Genomic DNA, 15229 nt, shown 5'->3' on the forward strand with positions numbered 1-15229 from the left:
TCAAAAGTAAGATGTAAATGTTAACTGTTCTGTCAGGCAGTATTGTGTACTCTGTTAAAACCTTTATTAAAACAGTAGCCTATTGAGTATTGACTTTTGATTTATTATGTAGTGACAAGATAAAATTGTATTTAAACTATTAAAATGACATTGAAATGTAGTTAATTAACTGGAAACAACTAGTTATAACTATGATAATAACCAAACTAGTTACCGGTACTGCTACAATTTTATATACATTAGTTAATGATAATTTTCACAAAACTTTTCCCTGATTTCAAAAATAGAAATGAGACTCAACATCTACCTTTGACAAGTTATTAAATTATGTTACATTTTATGCAGTTGAACCCACTGGAAGGTATCCTAGAGACAAATCACCAATGTGCAGATCTAACTTACCTACTGATAGAATATTCATTACTGATGGAACTCTTTCACTTTTTCAGAGATGCGTTGCTGACTAGCGTTATCAACTCCTGCACCAGTTTCGTTGCAGGTTTTGTCATCTTTGCTGTGCTGGGCTACATGGCACACGTGTCTCGGCAACCCATCTCGGAGGTGGCTACGGAGGGACCAGGACTTGTGTTTATTGTGTACCCAGCAGCTATTGCCACCATGCCTGGCTCCATATTCTGGGCTCTCATATTTTTCATGATGCTCCTAACTCTTGGACTTGACAGCTCGGTAAGGAATTTGTTTACTTAATTAAGGACCCTTATTTGTAATCCTATTTAAATACAATTAAAAAGACTTTTACTACATTTTTTATTGGTATTCGATTTTTAGACATAATTTTGTTAAAAGCTGTGAGTGTCAAGTTATGAGAACACATAGTGCTTCCCGTACTCTCTATCCAACTATGCATTATGGTCTGTATGATAAAACAAATCTCCTGAACCTCCACCTACCTGAGACTGGCCCGGGCCTTAAGCCATTGGCCAGTCCCTAGGTAGACTGAAAGGTCAGAAGAGAGGTTTCATCATACAGACTACAGTATACCAATTGCAGACATTTTTTTTACACACAGAGTATTACTATTAAGTAAGGGAAACTCGAAATATAGACACAGTTACCTTTCCATTGTACATAAAACAGAAAGTTAACCTCTCACGTGCGGAAATGTTTGTTTTACACAAGTTGTTTCAACAAGTTGTTTTACAAACATTTCAAATGTTTTTACAAAAAGTTCAACATGTAAGGTTAATTTAAGATAAAATATATTAAATTTAATTAAAATTTTTTAATAACTGAAAATTGTGTATTTTCAGTTTGGTGGCTCTGAGGCAATCATTACTGCTCTGAGTGATGAATTTCCCCTCATCGGACGCAACAGAGAGATTTTTGTCGGGTGTTTATTCACCCTCTACTTTTTTGTTGGCTTAGTCTCATGTGCACAGGTAAGCTATAATTTTTTGTACCAACCTAAAGTTTGTTACCATTTACTTGTACAGTTGTTTTTACTATAAATCCTATTAGAATTTTTTTTATGTGCCTGGCAAACTGTAAAACCTCATTCTCACGACGCATGATTTGTTGATTCTCCTTGTAACCTTTTGATCAGTAACTTGTATAGATAGACGTCTTGAGAACAGCTGACATCGGTGACTCGAGCAGCTGTTCGATGTGGTATGGTAATCCCCAAGCTGTTCCTGTCCAAAGTCAGTAACTCATTAAACATCAAAGGTCTAAGTATCGTGTTGGCTCCATACACTATTGTCTAGGCCTGTTCTATTTCTTGAATTCTTCTATGTATTTCTTGAATATGCCATTTTGAATCTTTGAATCGCTGCCATTTTTTACTCAGTTCTTTTTCTACTTTGTTCTTTTGGGAAAAACATTCAGCATTTTATTCTATTAATAAAGACATTTAATTTGATGTGCATAACGACCTATGCATAAGTTTATGATTTTCTTCTGAATTCTAGCGGGCTATCCCTGAGGAAGTAGCGTATAATAGCAAACTCAATAAATCTTTGAACAGCTGTAATTTTTTACTCTGTTGTCCGTTTGAGTTTGCGTGTGGGGTAATGTGTTTTACCAACTAAGACCTTTAATTTGATACCAAACTCGACCTATGCTGCTTTTTAAGAATTTTGTCTGACTCCTCGTGGGCCAACCACACGCCCCCCTTATGGGATAAAATATGATAAGAGCTTAAAAGAGTGAACATTTATGGTTATTATAAAAAAACCACGTCTCATTACTTTATCTATAAGGAGAAAAAATATATTACCCCGTTCCGGGACTTTTCAATCACACTGTATAGGTCGTCCAAGTGTTTTTAATTGAAATATGTAGAGCTTAGTATTAAATAAATAAATTTGCCAAATTTGATCAATATCTTCTGAAATTATAATATTATAAAATATGATCCATAAACAAGCAAACTGCAACCGTTTATTTATTTCCCCAAAAATAACGTAGAGGTTTTAGACCCTTAATAATAACCTATTTTTGTATATTCTAATTGGTTAAATTTGATCAGCGGTGTAGCAAAACACAATCGCTAAACTTATCGAAGTGTAATAATAAAGTTAATGTGAAGTGCAAGCTATAAGATAAAATTATATTATTTTACCAACATCAGGGCACTCAATCGTAACCTATGCATGAAACGCAGTTCAAAAAATATACGCTTAAACATAAACATGTATAACATTCCAGACAGATTAAATCAACGTAACTCCTTCATTTATAATATTTAAATGGTTGCGATACTAGCTGCTATACCCGTACCTTGCAACGGGAAGCAAAACGTGGAAAAGAAGAATGATGTTCTTTAGATCTGCTTTCTAAAATCTGCGGTTTCTGTCATCCTTTTGACACTCGAAAGACGACTAAACAGTTGTGTCGTGTGCGCATCCATAGTCAACGACCAAACAGTCTTGACGACTTTTCGATTGTCCACCCGACTCCAGCCAGACAGATGGCCAACAGTCAGCCGACAAAAAGTCTCTCGTGTGCAGTAGGCCTTAGACATTTTTTACGAGACAACAAAAAATTTTAGTTATGTTCAATATTGTGTAAAATTTTAACAAAATATATAGGAAAAACTAAATGTATTTAAGCCTCAGTAATAACATTAGGTATTAACATCAGGTTGTAATAACATTGATGATACAATTTTACAAGCTCAATTTGCAGAGAAGGACCCCATGATTGATTTCTGTGTTCTATTGTTGCCAAGGGTGGGTTTTACTTCTTCCACCTGCTTGACCGTTACGCAGCCGGCTACTCCATGTTGTTTGCCGTTCTGTTTGAGGCAATCGCAGTTTCCTGGATCTATGGCACACAAAGGTTCTGTGATGATATCAAAGACATGATAGGGTTTGCCCCTGGTTACTACTGGAAAATATGTTGGTACGTCCTGGCTCCCGCATTCCTCATGGTAAGTAAATCAACAATATTGTTTTTTAGTTTTCGTAAAAAAATAATTATTTAACACTGTAACATACCCACTACTGGTGCCATTCTAACTAACAAATTATAGGTTTGCGTTTCAACCTAGGAGGATTAAACATTAAGGAGAGGACACGTGAATAGGGACGTGTTGCGGCATAGCCGTCTCTAGTATAGATAGTATAGACAGCTATGGTTGCGGTGAAGCCAGGTATAGCAGAACACTAGAGGGGCAAGCGGAGCCGTAGAGTGGCAAAAAGCCGCAGCTATATGGGAGGGATAGGGGAAAACGCGACGCACGCTGTTTCGAATTAAAATTTCCGCTAAACTAAACCGTGTTATTCACCGTTGGCATTCTTAAAATAAATTAAATATCCTATCTAATGGTTTAATTATTATTTCCTGCAAACATTATTATTTATTACTAGCTGTTACTCACGGGCTTCACTCCGTTTGACTTCATAAGTATTAATAAGACTATTGATTAGTTAAGTTAAGCTGAAATAAACAAAACAGAATACAGTAATACAAACAAATAATCACACCTGATTTTAATAAAGGTAATACATTGAAAGAATAACAAAGAAATAAGTACAGCTGAGGTTTTTTTAACATTAGGTATATGGAAAGTTCCCTTTAGAAAAGAATTACGATAATGGACATTTTCTGAAATAGTGGATAGTTTTGCACAAGGTTTCTCGTCATGACGAACATTTTAAGTACAGTATATGGTTTATGGGGGTGTGACTTGTAGTTTTCTCAAAATTTCATGGGTACTTTGGGGTTTATATATGGACTTGGCTTGTAGGGACATAAGTCCCTAAAATGCTGAATAATATTTAAACAAACTAAGAAATATATTATTTATGTGTTAGAATAGATATCCCTTTACACCATATCTTTTGTGTAAAAACCAGTTCGTTGTTTGTCTTTGTTTGCCTTTGTTGGTATTATTGTCAATAAACCATTCGAACATAAGTTTAACTCTGCTAATGGCAGCAAACATATAAATTGTTTGTGAATAAATACTGGTTTATTAAGGTAACTTTGGTCTTGTGGTTAATGGTGATAAAAAAAGACTTCCCTGATTGGAATTTTGGAAATCGTCCAAATAGAGTAAATGAAACAACAAACATTCATTTGACATATTAAGAAAACCCACAAACTACAGACATAATAATTCCAAGAAATTCCAATCTTCCATGGACATACAAAATTGCAACATTTCATTCCCTAATACACAGGCTAATCAACGTTGCTTAGAATAAAGAAAATTTCATGCAAGAAGTCGACACTATAAAGTATCTAGCTGGAAAAAAATGGATATAGAAGTAAAATGAATGATAATATGATCAAAAAGAAAATTAACAAAAAAATAATTTATAAATAAAAACACTTTTTAAAAATACCACATTTTTAAACACATTAAAAAGTTGAAAATAATTTATAAATATGTGGAGAGAATAAATTCTTTAAAGATTTAAAACAAAAAACGTGAGGCGCATGCAATAGCTAATTTACAATTACCTTCACCTATTGAACTATTATTATCTATATTGCATGCTCCCCACATTTATAGTTTTAAATCTTGTATTTATTCTCTCCACATATTTGTGTAAATATGTCAAATCTATTTTATAAGACCTATTAATACATAACCAAAACCTTATTATCTGTAATCAGAAGTTTTATCTTTACCTTGAAATGTTTGTTTTATATTTAGAATCTCTTGGGAGCAGGAACCTATACCTTGCAGAACCTTCATTTGCAAGCCATACTAAGACCAACATCCATACGTTTCTGATCTTACACATCCGAAATATTTGAACCACTTGGCATAGCTGAAGTTGAAGTTACATGCAACAATCAAACATCGAAAGAAGAACTTTTTGTAGTTCCTGATAGATTTTAACCAATCTTTGGTCGTACATGGATAAGAAAATTTGGCATAGAACTTGGAAAGATCGGCCAGGAATTCAACCCTCAAGATACATTTTGATCAAACGAAATGATTGCAGTTCAAAATATTGATGAACAGAAGTACCGGCACGCTGAGATATTCAAGCCAGAATGCATTTCTAGTATCACTTGTTCCCTAAAACCAAGTGAAAATTTCAAACCAACTTTTATAAAAGAACGCCCTGTTACATTTTCATTAAGTGATAAAGTCTTAACTTTTATCTTCTTCAAAAACTTCCATAAAAGAACTCCATGACCTAGAGAATTTAAAAAATTCAAGAACATTTCAAGAACAAATACCACTACAAGCCAAAACGGAATCTCAAGAGGATACCAACCAAAAATGCGAGTAAGAAGTTCAAGCGTGGGAGATCGTGCACAGACTAGATGGTACACCCCTACTAAGTCACCACCACCTACCAATACCATTGCACAACCATCATCGACCGAACCTAGAGGTAAAATTGTTATTATTAAAAATTCTAATCATTTTAATAAAGATTCAAATAATGTAGCTGAGACAATCTTTCATCCAAATACTACAATAGACGACCACCATCAATCCCCATTATCCTCAAGACACTCAGCCTCTACAAACCCAGATTTATCAAGACAGACCAGTCCCCGGAGATCCAACAGGAACAAGAAACGTTCTGTTCTACTTAAAGATTATGTTGCCTAGGCAAACCTTCAAGCGTTGGAGATTGTAGGATTTTTTATATACCTTTCTTAAAAGTCAGCTGTCTCAGTTCAGATGGATAATAATTATTATTTACATTTGTTGTTATGAGTTTTGTGTTAATTCTAATTGTGAATAAAAGACAACTAAATGAAAACTATTCTTTTATTTAACACTGACGCAACACAAATGGATGATGATGCAATATTATATCATTTAATTTTCATATTTCCCTTGGGCTACGCTCCATGGGCTTCCAAATTTTCCATGTTTACATTTTGAAAGAATGTAAATATATCAATTAATTTAAGTCAGCTGTAAATACTTAAATTTGACAGTTCGAAGAGCAGAGGTTAAGAGGTACAGGTTATGCTCCCAACAGATTCTTTATGATCCAGCTGATGATACGGTTAATAACGGTTGTTATTGTTTTTTGCTCTCCCTATTTTTACTTTTTAAAATAATTTTGATTTTCTTTTGAAGTGTTTCTTTTCTATTTTTTAGTTACTTTTTGTGTGTTTCTTTCGGACTTTCAATAAATTTCATATAAGTTAACACATTAAATGAACGGGACGAACCCTGTCTTGAAACCTCCAATTCTAACCTATTGTGAAGACCATAGCTACGCATCAACAAGTCAAAATATCTCTACAGTCAACAATGGTAAGCATCATATTTTAGACTACTCATCGGCACCACCAAACAAAATTTTCCTCCCAAATTCATCACACCAATTAGAAGTTAGCACAATGGAACTAGAAAACAACCAAGAATCAAGTGAATTTCAACTAGTATCCAATAAGAAAGCTAAATCATCATCTTCCAACTTCCAACACACTACGAAGCGATACAAAACAGTAATACAAAACAGGTTTAGTCCTTTAGCATCCACTACCGACAATGACGAAACTGACGAATCTCCTAACTCTTCTGATAAATGTCGCATTCCACCCATTTTTCTTCATGACTCGAACAATTATCAAGCTTTGATCGCAGATCTTGACAAAGTCTTAACGCAAAATTATTTTACCGTGAACAAAGGTAGTACCATCAAAATAAAATGTGTCTTCATCCGATGACTTCCGTGCACTAACAGCACATTTTGACAATTTAAAAGTACAATATCACTCTTTTTGTTCTCCTGAAAACAAACGTCTCTCTGTCATAATGCGGAACGTCCCAATCTCCCTTTCTGACGAAGAAATTCACACAGAACTTAAACGAATGAATCTGCCAGTTCTTAAAGTTACTAGGCTATACAACAAAAATAAATATCCAATACCTCTTTGTGCCATCGATCTCGAGGACTCCGGCTCTGGCAATGACATTTTCGGCCTTGAATTTATTTTCCATTCAAAAATTCAGATTGAACTAAAGCGAAAGTCTAAAGCCATCCCTCAGTGTATTCGCTGTCAACGCTATGGACACACTAAAAACTATTGCAAACTTGATCCCCGTTGTGTTAAATGTACAGGAAACCATTTATTTTCAGATTGTCCTAAAAAGAGAGAAGATCCAGTCCAGTGTGTTAACTGTAATGAGTCGCATACAGCTAATTATCGTGGTTGCCCTTACTACCTCAGCCTTAAGACACGAGCAATCAGCAAAAGAAATCAACCAACAACCAATCAAACGGAAGTCAGCCATAATCAAGTTCAATACAACTCTAGTAGTACTCATTTTCCTGCTTTGTCAACCAAAAACCGCAATCCTCCAGCAAGTTCTCAAAGCGAAAACTTTGTTACCCCACACAAAACTTATGCCAATGTTACAAATGGATCGAAACATAAACGTACTGAAACACAAACTCCCCATCCTGAACCTGAAAACTCAGAACACGACTCTCTTCACCCTATTTTAAAATCACTATTATCTCTAGTTAAACCTTACCTCCCTCAAATTAAATCGTTCATCTCTCAGTTAGTAACATCTATTTTCCAGAATGGATTATAATTTACACCCAGTGAATAACTTAAAAATACTTAATTGGAATGCGAATGGTTTAAAGGAAAAGCGTTCTTCATTTATTGTTTTTCTAGCTCAAAATAAAATTGACATTGCTTGTATCACAGAAACCCATCTGATATCAACGGAAAAATTTAAAATTCCAGGTTATCTCGTTTACAGATCAGACAGGGATGCGCCTAGAGCGTCTGGTGGAGTTGCCATTGCGGTTAAAAGAAACATTGCTCATCACTCATTGTATCTACCTCACATGAATAACCTAGAAATTACAGCCATAAAAATAAGAATAAACAACGATGATATTATTTTATATTCTGCTTATCATGCTCCACGGTACAAGTTTTCAAAAACGTACATTGAAAACCTCTTTCCAGATAATACTCCTACTATTTTACTAGGCGATCTAAACTGTAAGCATGAAGCTTGGGGATGCCTGAAGACAAATCCAAATGGAAGACTACTCTTAGCCGCTGCTACTGCCTACGGAGTATCAATTGTTGCCCCAAATGAACCTACTCATTACTCATTTAACCACAATGTCAGGCCAGACATTTTAGACATTGGATTGTTTAGAAATATGCCTCGCCCAACACACATGACACCACTAATTGACCTTGATTCCGATTATCTACCAGTCATTCTTTCATTTGACGAACCACCTGAAATAGAACTTCCAAACGAAAAACTTATTAAAGGAGTAATCGACTGGGAAAAGTTTAAAGAATGCTTTCATGAAAATTTTCTCCTTCCTCGCCAACTAAAAGATAAAACCCAAATTGATGAGGCTATCGATTTGTTTGTCACTTCCATTCGTCTCTCAGTAGAACAAGCAACGGTTCGTCAGTTTAAACCTAACAAATCGTTTTCCTCGATTCCTCGATACATCCTGTCCCTTATTAATTTGAAGAATAGACATAGAAGATTATGGCAACGCTACAGAATTCCTTCTTTTCGCAGAAGATATAATCAGCTCATTAGACGAGTCAAATTGGAATTAGACCGATTCAGATACGAATCTTATAACAAATATGTATCAAATCTGTCCTCTGATGACAACAACTCCTTATGGCTCGCAACTAAACGAATATTGAAAGAACGCACCCCAATACCCAGTTTAATAAACAATGGTCAGGTATATGAAAGCAAAACGGACAAAGCTAGTGTTTTAGCCGATTACTATCAGCGTTCATTTCGTCCGAATGATGAATTTCAAGACCCTGAATTTTCAGCTCATGTTGCCACAGTTAATTCCTGCCCACTTATCACGGTGGAACAGTCAATTAAATATACTTCTCCATCTGAAATCTCGAACTTCATCAAGTCGCTAAGGATCAAGAAAACTCCTGGACACGACGGAATACCTAACATTATTTTACATAATCTACCACGAAAAGGACTTGCTTTCCTTGCTTCTCTGTTCAATTCCTGTCTCACAAAATCATACTTCCCGCAAATGTGGAAACATTCTCTCATAATTGTCATCCACAAACCTGGAAAACCTGCATCACAAGTAAATAGTTATCGCCCGATTAGCCTCCTCCCCACATTGTCTAAATTGTTTGAAAAAATCATTAAACAACGCCTAGACTCCTACGTAGGTAGTGCTTCCCTAATACCTCCTCATCAGTTTGGTTTTCGCTCCCAACATTCCACGACACATCAACTTTTAAGAGTTTCTGAAGACATCATTAAAGGATTTGAAAGAAAATGTCATACTGCTGCCTATCAACTGCCAGACCAATTCAAGCTGGAGTCCCACAGGGCGCAATTCTTTCACCTCTATTATACAACATTTACACCTCTGATTTGCCATTGTCAAACAATGTCCAAACAGCCGTGTTTGCTGATGACACCCTACTCTACTCTACACACTATGACATCGAAGTTGTGGCCAATAACATTCAAATTTCCTTAAACGATTTGGTGGAATGGTTCACAAAATGGAGAATAGCCATAAATCCGATGAAGAGTGAAGCGAAGATTTTTACCCTCCGAAAACCGTTAGATCCTCCAAATTTAGAAATTCTAGGTGAACAGATTGCATGGAACCCTCCTGACCAAGCAATAAAATATTTAGGTGTATACTTCGACCGAAAGTTAAATTGGAAATTTCATATTAATACAAAATTAAATTTGGCTTATGGCAGATTATCAAAATTGTTTCCTTTAATCAACAAAAAATCATGTATGTCTATGAAGAATGGAACCCTTTTATACAAAACACTTCTACGTCCACTATTGTTATACGGCTGCCCAGTATGGGGAACTGCTTCATCAAGCTCAATTCGCAAACTGCAAACATTTCAAAATAAAGTTTTAAGGATAATTCTAAAATGTCCCTGGTATTTTCGAACCCGCTAAATACATTTAGAACTGGGAATAAAACCTATAGAAGATTTTATCAAGAAAGTTACATCAAAATTGTTTACAAAACTTCCATTAACCAGCAGCATTGGATTTTATAACACAGGCCAACCTTCTGAAATCCAGAGACTCCGACTAAAACCCAGATTGCCTCATGTTTTATTATAACCATTTTTTTTTTGTTTTCATTGATTTGTGTTTCATTGGTGGACAGTGCCTTTACAGTCCGACCCACTAAAAACCAGTGACAATAAGTGCCTGAGGGGCTAAGCTGACCTCTATCCATGTTAATGTAATTAATAATGTTATTTTTGTCTTTCTTATATTATACCTAACCTGTATAGCAATGAAATGCTGATCGGTTAATAAAATCTTAAAAAAAAGATTCTTTATACAAACAAACATTCCAAAATTAAGATAAACAATCTGATTGCAGATATAAAGATGTTTGTTAATAATGTCGATTGTTATTTATTTAATGTTCTATAAAGTAAACAATAAATTAAATAAATTTATATATTTATAGTTAGTAGGTAGGCCATACATTCAATCTAATACATAATTATACTAGGGGCGTTCGCAGAGGCATCCACAAAATTGAGCGGAGGCATCAAGGGTTCATATTATATTGTTTTTGTCGTACTGCAGTAAAAACAGATGTTTTTAATGCATGCGTTGCGGGTCTAAAGTAGCATTTTAACTCTTTTGTGAGTAAAAATCGTTTTTAACCTCTATGGAGTAAAAATCAGCTGTTGTAAATTTGTTGTAAATTTCGATTTCAAATGATTGCATGTATTGAAAATATGTATAGATTCGTGCTTCGTAATCATTTTAACCTACAGTCTACAGTCTCTTCCCATAGCATTTTAGCATTGCAGATACATTAATCCATTCCCTTACTACTTCTTTCACCACCCCCTACGTCGAGGACCTGTTTTCCTCTCTTCCCATAGCATTTTAGGATTGCAAATACATTAATGTAATTGCCAAAGACAGTTCAACACTCTCCACTCTTAGCCTTACTACTTCCCATTCACCATTTCCTACGTCATAGACCTGTTTCCTTCCCTTCTCATAGCATTTTAGGATTGAAGATACATTAATCTAACTGCCACAGACAGTTCTCACACTATGCTTACATTCACTACTTCCTTCACCACTTCCTACGTCTCGGACCTATTTTCCTTTCTTCCCATAGCATTTTAGGATTGCAGATCCTTTAATCTAATCGTCATAAAAAGTTCCCAAATTCCGGACTGCTCGCCTTTACTACTTCCTTCACCACTTCCTACGAAACGGAACTGTTTCCCTCCCTTCCCTTAGCATCATTGGATTGCAAATACCTTAATGTATTGGTCATAAACAGATCCCACACTCCGGACAGCTCGCCTTGACTACTTCCTTCACCACTTCCTATATCGCGGACCTGTTTTCCTCCCTTCCCATAGCAGCTTAGGATTGTAGATACCTTAATCTAATCGTCATGAACAGATCCCACACTCCGGACAGCTCGCCTTTGACTTCTTCCTTCACCACTTCCTACATCGCGGACCTGTTTCTTTCCTTTTCCTTAGCATTTTAAGATTGCAGATACCTTACTCTAATCGTCATAAACAATTTCCACACTCCAGACAGCTCGCCTTTACTACTTCCTTCACCACCCTTACGCCGCGGACCTGTTTCCCTCCCTTCCCAGAGCATTTTAAAACCTTAATCTAATCGTCATAAACAGTTCCTACACTCCGGTCAGTTCGCCTTGACTACTTCCTTCACCACTTCCTATATCGCGGACCTGTTTCTTTCCTTTTCCTTAGCATTTTAAGATTGCAGATACCTTAATCTAATCGTCATAAACAGTTCCCACACTCCGGACAGCTCCCCTAAACTACTTCCTTCACCACTTCCTACATCGCAGACCTGTTTCCCTCCCTTCCCATAGCATCATAGGATTGCAAATACCTTAATCTAATGGTCACAAAGAGATCCCTCACCCCAAACAGCTCGCCTTTACTACTTCCTTCACCACTTCCTACGTTGCGGACCTGCTTCCTTCCCTTCCAATAGCATTTTAGGATTGCAGATACCTTACTCTAATTGTCATAAACAATTTCCACACTCCAGACAGCTCGCCTTTACTACTTCCTTCACCACCCTTACGTCGTGGACCTGTTTCCCTCCCTTCCCAGAGCATTTTAGGATTGCAGATACCTTAATCTAATTGTCATAAACAGTTCCTACACTCCGGTCAGTTCGCCTTGACTACTTCCTTCACCACTTCCTACGTCGCGGACCTGTTTTCCTCCCTTTCCATAGCATTTTAGGATTGTAGATATCTTAATCTAATCGTCATAAACAGTTCCTACATTCCGGACAGTTCGCCTTGACTACTTCCTTCACCACTTCCTACGTCGCGGACCTGTTTTTTCTCCCTTCCCATAGCATTTTAGGATTGCAGAAACCTTAATCTAATCCTCACAAACAGTTCCCACAGTCCGGACTGCTTGCCTTTACTACTTCCTTCACCACTTTCTACTACACGGACCAGTTTCCCTCCCTTCCCATACCATCATAGGATTTGCAATAACCCTTATCTAATGGTCATAAACAGATCCCATCCCCCGAACAGCTCGCCTTTACTACTTCCTATACCACTTCCTACGTCGTGGACCTGTTTCCTTCCCTTCCAATAGCATTTTATTATTGCAGATACCTTAATCTAATCGTCATAAACAGTTCCCACACTCCGGACAGCTCGCCTTGACTACTTCCTTCACCACTTCCTACGTTGCGGACCTGTTTTCCTCCCTTCCCATAGAAATTTAGGAATGCAGATACCTTAATCTAATCCTCATAAACAGTTTCCACACTCCAGACTGCTCACCTTTACTACTTCCTTCACCACTTATTACGTCACGGACCTCAAGCTAGTGTCGTCATTTGATTATATTTATGATCCATACGGTACCGTTTCTGTTCTAATATCTGTGTAATAATTCTATCAGCTTTTTCTTTATCTACTGCATTCAAAAGTCAACAGCTGATCATATGTCTTTGTTTATGTGTCAAATACTGCTTCCATAAGGATTACATTGAAACTTTGAGACCCAGTTGGGCGGATTCCTGAGAGTATCTTTTAACGCCATATAGATGTTGGTACTCACCGATATGGTCTTCATCACCATGCAAAATTTGAAAACGATCGATTCAGCCGTCTAGGAGGAGTTTGCGTATTACGAAATGCATAAGAGTCGACGTACAAGAGCTTCGCTCGCTCCGCTCAATGAAAAGAAACTCAAATAAACCTTAGATTTCCCACATGCCTCTGTCTTAATCTGATATAGATGCTTGAAATAGATTTAATATCCACACACATTAAAAACTAAAAAAGTAGAAAATAATTAATAAATAAAAAAACTTTTTTAAACAAAAACGCACTAAAAAGTTGAAAATAATTTATAATGTGGAGAGAATAAATACTTGGTGAGATTTAAAACGAAAAACTTGGGGTGCAAGCAATTGATAATAATACTTAAGTTTAATAGGTGAAGGTAATTGTAAATTATCTCTTGCATCCACCCCACGTTTTTCGTTTCAAATCTTACCAAGTTTATACCCTCCACATATTTATAAATTATTTTCAACTTTTTAGTGCGTTTAAAAACGTTTTGTTCTAAAAAGGTTTTTTATTTATTAATTATTTTTAACTATAATATGCTCTCACTGCTTACCCATGATAAAGGTTGTTGACAAACTTATAGGAGAAAGTATGTGTCAGAATGCTGATACCGTTTATTTTACACTGTGATCACATGAAAACTTTGAGGTTTCCAATAGGCTTGAGTGAGCATAACATTCGTATAGTCGTTCATACTTGCTGTTTCAACAATATTACAACTATTAATGCTGTATTACTTACTTTCATAAAGTTGAATCAGTTGTGAAAAGTTCACACGTTTTAACATTCTATTCTATTATCAGTAATAAAGTTTAAAAATACTCATCTGTGAGAGAATTTTCTTCAACATAAGCGACTGTTTTACTTGAAGAGGTTCCTTTCTCCTATCCACACCAATTCACTACACCACAGTCATTAAATAATCTGTGACAAATCTAATATCTACAAATTTAATGTAGAATTCTCTTCTTAGTCACATTTGGGACAGAGAAGAGAGATCATACTCATTTTTATAAAGAACTGGCATAAGTGAGTCTCTGAAGGAGGGGTGATGGGTTTTTGGTGGCTAGTGTGCAGGATCAGCCATTTATTTTAATCATGATTGTTACATCACACTAAAACAATCAGTAAGAACTATCAAGTGCAGGAACCCAAAGCTTGGTATTTATCTTCCAAGGTTACAAAAGTTGGTCTCGATATACCTGTTATTATGTACAGTCATAACACCCGGAGAATGGCTTGTAGTTTAACTATATAATACTCGATCATCCACAGAGAGGTCTACTACAATTGTGTTTTTTAAGATAGGTACTTTGTATATTTATTACCTATGTCATTGGTTTAATTTGTCCTAAAATCTTATTAAAACCTCTTATAGTCTCTGATAGTATACCTAAAGCTGTCTGTAAATACTATTTACTGTGCAATATTTACAGTTCATCATAGTCTTTGGCCTGTTGGGTTATGAGCCTTTGACTTACGAGGACTACGTTTATCCTCAGTGGGCCAATCTGATAGGCTGGATGATAGCCTTCTCCAGCATCCTAATGATCCCTTTGGTCGCTGTTATACAGATCATCATTACACCTGGCACATTTCTGCAGGTACACATTTTCCATTTCCATAGATGTAATTTACCATTGTCTACTGAGTGTGCATAGGCTTTTAAGTGAGCCACTCACAGA

The 15229-nt window shown here is 36.1% G+C and overlaps 1 protein-coding gene across 1 annotated transcript in view; it reads left to right on the forward strand.

Moving 5' to 3' along the window:
- LOC128990791 (sodium-dependent dopamine transporter) overlaps nucleotides 1-15229 on the forward strand; it is a 118038-nt gene that overhangs the window by 98770 nt on the left and 4039 nt on the right. Inside the window, exons 8-11 of the mRNA XM_054413410.1 lie at nucleotides 450-687; nucleotides 1272-1400; nucleotides 3191-3391; nucleotides 14981-15148. Coding sequence (XP_054269385.1) covers nucleotides 450-687; nucleotides 1272-1400; nucleotides 3191-3391; nucleotides 14981-15148 — 736 coding nt within the window. The remainder of the gene's footprint in view (nucleotides 1-449; nucleotides 688-1271; nucleotides 1401-3190; nucleotides 3392-14980; nucleotides 15149-15229) is intronic.

Source organism: Macrosteles quadrilineatus, unplaced genomic scaffold (genome assembly GCF_028750875.1).
Source record: "Macrosteles quadrilineatus isolate MER2022 unplaced genomic scaffold, UCM_ALF_1.0 Scaffold_1__1_contigs__length_201487025, whole genome shotgun sequence".
Lineage (NCBI taxonomy): Eukaryota > Metazoa > Arthropoda > Insecta > Hemiptera > Cicadellidae > Macrosteles > Macrosteles quadrilineatus.